Source organism: Nematolebias whitei, chromosome 6, assembly GCF_014905685.2.
Source record: "Nematolebias whitei isolate Nwh7 chromosome 6, NemWhi1, whole genome shotgun sequence".
Taxonomy (NCBI): domain Eukaryota; kingdom Metazoa; phylum Chordata; class Actinopteri; order Cyprinodontiformes; family Rivulidae; genus Nematolebias; species Nematolebias whitei.
Window position 1 is genome coordinate 18050251 of NC_056503.1, and position 4053 is coordinate 18054303.

The 4053-nt window shown below is 39.9% G+C and overlaps 1 protein-coding gene across 1 annotated transcript in view; it reads left to right on the forward strand.

The window, feature by feature from the left end:
* The first annotated feature begins 1796 nt into the window (after nt 1-1796).
* LOC119411146 (TRPM8 channel-associated factor homolog) overlaps nt 1797-4053 on the forward strand; it is a 32698-nt gene continuing 30441 nt past the window's right edge. Inside the window, exons 1-3 of the mRNA XM_037678077.1 lie at nt 1797-2443; nt 2768-2984; nt 3507-3792. Coding sequence (XP_037534005.1) covers nt 1797-2443; nt 2768-2984; nt 3507-3792 — 1150 coding nt within the window. The remainder of the gene's footprint in view (nt 2444-2767; nt 2985-3506; nt 3793-4053) is intronic.

A 4053-nucleotide genomic window follows, 5' to 3' on the forward strand; every position in this document is an offset into this window, starting at 1 on the left:
AATAGTACCATCCTTACAAAAATAAAAATAAAAATCTGTATACAAGAAACAAAACCACACATCTAAATTGAACAATAAAAGTAGATACGAGTGCAAATACATCAAAAGATGAAGAAAAACTATAAAATGTTAAATATATATGTTTTTGTAGAATCTGGTTCATGGAGCACTTACCACCAGCTGGTAAGGCGAATTGGATTCTGGGCCCGCCCACTAGAAGCGGTACTGAAGTATATGGAAAAGCAACATGTATGGAGCTGAACCGATTTGAGCTGAACTGAGCCGAGTCAAACCGTTCCGAGCCGTCCCTATGGAAAAGGGGCATTGGTAACAGTATGTCCTTCGTTCCCACAATTCCTCCTCTCTCTCTCCTCCTGGGTGAGGCGACTTCTGCCGAGCTGCATCGGCTTCTTGCTCAGTGGGGGCATGGACACAGAAACAGGTGAGTTTTGAATGAGAGGTGTTTAGACTCACTCCAGGGGCAGGTTGCTCCCTCAGAACTTGTGGACTTGTTTGCATTCTAGTTTTTATATTGCTTAAAAGTAGAGTTCCCTCAACTTATTGGGGTGGCTAATATTAATATTTGGTGGTCAAGGCCACCATTTTACACCCCCTGGCTCCACCATTGTTCCTGGTTGTGGATGAAATTCCTCCCTCTACTTGCCAGGATCCATCACTCTGCATCACCTCAAACAAGCAACGGATTCAAAATGACCTCTGTTCTTCTCCACAGTGTAACTCCTACCCACTTAAATATCTTGCACCAAAACATTGTTTACTTGCATTCTTTGTTCAATTCCAGTGCAATAGTGGATGGATTAAGTGACTTAATTCATTAAATGTCACTAAGGAGACGTTCGACATACACACACACCGCTTCAGTCTAGCTGAGTTCTGCTGTCTCTTTTGGTTCCACTCAAAACTCACACCTGAGCATACCATACCACTTTATTTATAAAGCACTTAAAACAGCAACAAGGCCAACCAAAGTGCTGTACAGACAAAACAACAGGTAACACACAAAGCAAAATACAAAATGAGGTAAATCAGAATATAGACAAAAAAAAAAAAAAAAGCAGGACGTTGACACTTCACCTGTAATTTATTAACCATTCAAGGAAGAACTGGTCTGTGCAGCCATTTCATTGTAAATGTGAAATGGTTTATGGTTCTTATCTGGAACAGCAACAAGTTGGTCATTCGGGGAATATCAAAAACTATTAAGTCAGAGATGGCAGAATAATATTTGTGTTAAACAGGAGGCATAGTGTCTCAAGTAAAATATTACTGAAGGTCAAATTTTTGACAGACTGCCAGTAAAACCTTTCTTAGAAGTTGACTCAATTCTCAGGAACAATAATTAACATATGCGTAACTGTTACTGTAAAGAGAAGAGAACTAAAAAAAAAAGACTGTCAACCTTCATTGTTCATTGGTTGGTGATTTAGCTCCTCCCTGAATGATCTTTCTCTTCTTATTTAAATAAGAACAGAAGAGAGCGTCTTCACATCATCTCTGACATTTTTTGCCATTCACACCAATCCTCACTGAATGAGTTGTTGGAAACCTGAGACTGCTAAAATCCAAAGTTGCATTCAGGTAAATGTTACTTTGTTGTTTGAATAAGAAACATATCAAATGTTGTAAGTAACATGACAGATCTGCAAAATATGAATATTGTTACTTTTGTCTTGTCTGTTGCACACAGGAAAGAAGATCTCTATCACATTTCATTTACAAAAAGAGCTTTATTATTTGCTGTCTTCTTTCTTTAATCTACAGAGTATCTTCTCACCATGTCAGATCAGATGACCCAGTCTTACCATGAAAAAGCCTACGAGTCTCTCGTGAAAGGCCTGAAGCAGCTGGACCTGTGGAGCTCCAGTGTTCCTTGCAACCTGGTGCTGGCTGGAGAAAATGCCTTTCCTGTATTGATGGACAGTGATGGTCATGTCCTCATGGCTGCTTCGCTGTACGGCAGAGGAAGAATTGTGGTCCTGGGCCATGAGCAGTACTTGAGTTTGGCTCCTGATCTGGTAGAGAATGCTCTGATCTGGCTGGGAGGGGGGGAACCTGAAAACATATCATTGGGGGTGCACAAAAACCTGAAAGCAGTTGCTGATAAGCTGAGCAAATCCAACTTCCAAGTCAGTGTTGTTGAGGGCTTTAGTGCAAATCTGGGAGTTAGTGTGTTTGTATCAGATGCCTACCGTGTTGGTGAACATGCAGGAGATCTGGTAGCCTTCATGAAAGCAGGAGGAGGAGTGCTGTTAGGAGGACAAGCATGGTACTGGACTTCACAAAACCCCAACGAAAACCTAATCCTCCAGTTTCCTGGTAATAAAGTCTCAGGGGTGGCAGGGATCTACTTTTCAGCACAATATGCAAAAGGAGAAAACCTGACCATCAGCCCTGAAATCCCAACCTCCTGGAAAACCTTAGAGTAAGTGTTTATTTCTTTCATAGCAAGTTTTAATTTTCTTTATATATTACAAAAACGATTCCACTACAAATACACAGTTTAATAAAACCAGTGTGCAATTTTAAAAAATGTTTGTCATTATTTGTCCATTATGTGTGAATTGTACCAGTCAACATAATGTTACAATAATGTTTGTTTTATTTTTGCATCCACAAACACACCAAAAGTCCAGGCCTGACATAAAAAAAGCTTTTGTTGAATAATGTTTATTGATTTTGAAGTTCATTTGTCATCATCATCCATCGTATAAGATGTGATTCTCTCTATTTTCTTCCTGTAACACAGCTATAAGTTGAGTTTTAAGGAGGATCTGGAGTTTCTGCTGAAAGGGGTCTCAGAGTTTGACACCCGGGGCGATGCTGCTTTCTCTGACGCTCTGATCCACGGCCCTCTTTCCTTTCCCATCGGTGCCACGAACGATGGACATGTGTTCCTGGCAGGATCCTACTTTGGGAAGGGACGAGTTATTCTGACGACACATGAAACCTTTATGGGATCTGAGGTAAAGTTGTAGAAGCATCATTTTGTGCTTTTTTTTTTCTAATTTAATAACATTTTATTTTCACAATACACTAAATATATTGAAAATGGTTATAACTTTGAGGATTGGGTTTCCTCATTAATTTCTCTGTTTTTGTTTTTCTCTGTTTTCTTATTCTGATTTTCAGGTTCTGTTTATTTGTGTGTTTCCTCCTTAGAGCATTGTCTACACTAGGTAGTTTATCTTCTATGTTAATGTCACAATTCTCCCCCTAGTTTACCTCAGAGTTCCCTCTAGACATTTATGTTTTAACTTTGTCATCTGAGACCAGTGATGTTGTCCTGTAAGTCCAGTGCTTTGTTAAATAATGGCATCAGTTGTGGAATCTGTTTTTGGACCCATTCCTTGTGCCCTCGAGAGAATCATGACAAAAATGAAGTTTACATTTTTTTTAACATAAGGCCATTATACATTTTTTGTTTTGAATAAAAAGCTATTTGTGCTTTTTCTTTCATATCATTAATCATTTCCAAATTTTTCTAGAACTTGGCATCATTTTGGAAAAATGTACTTCATTGGCTGGACCAAGGCAGGAATGGGGTCGTAGGATTGAGTCCAAGGGTCAAGATTTTACCCAACTTAGGGTTGGAATGTGAAAAAACACCATTCAGGCAAGACCTGAGTGTTTATGTGTGCACAGTATGGAGTGAAGAAGATCCTGAAAAAATCCAAAACTTTGTGGCAGAAGGAGGAGGCCTGCTGATCGGTGGACATGCCTGGTGGTGGGCAACACAATATCCTGGGCAAAACACACTGCAAGACTTCTCAGGTATGATCTCCTTCCTGTCCTCTCAAACTTCTGCCGGCCAAAGTAGATGGTCGCTCCTCCTGAGCCTGGTACTGCTGGAGGATTCTTCCTGTTAAAAGGGAGTTTTTCCTTTCCACTGTTGCCAGTGTGCTTGATCAGGATGGAAGACTATGAAGTGACGATTCAACACAATATACTGGTTTCTTTAGATAAATGTTTTTTTACTAATTGGCTTTGTGTGTGTGTGTGTGTGTGTGTGTGTGTGTGTGTGTGTGTGTGTGT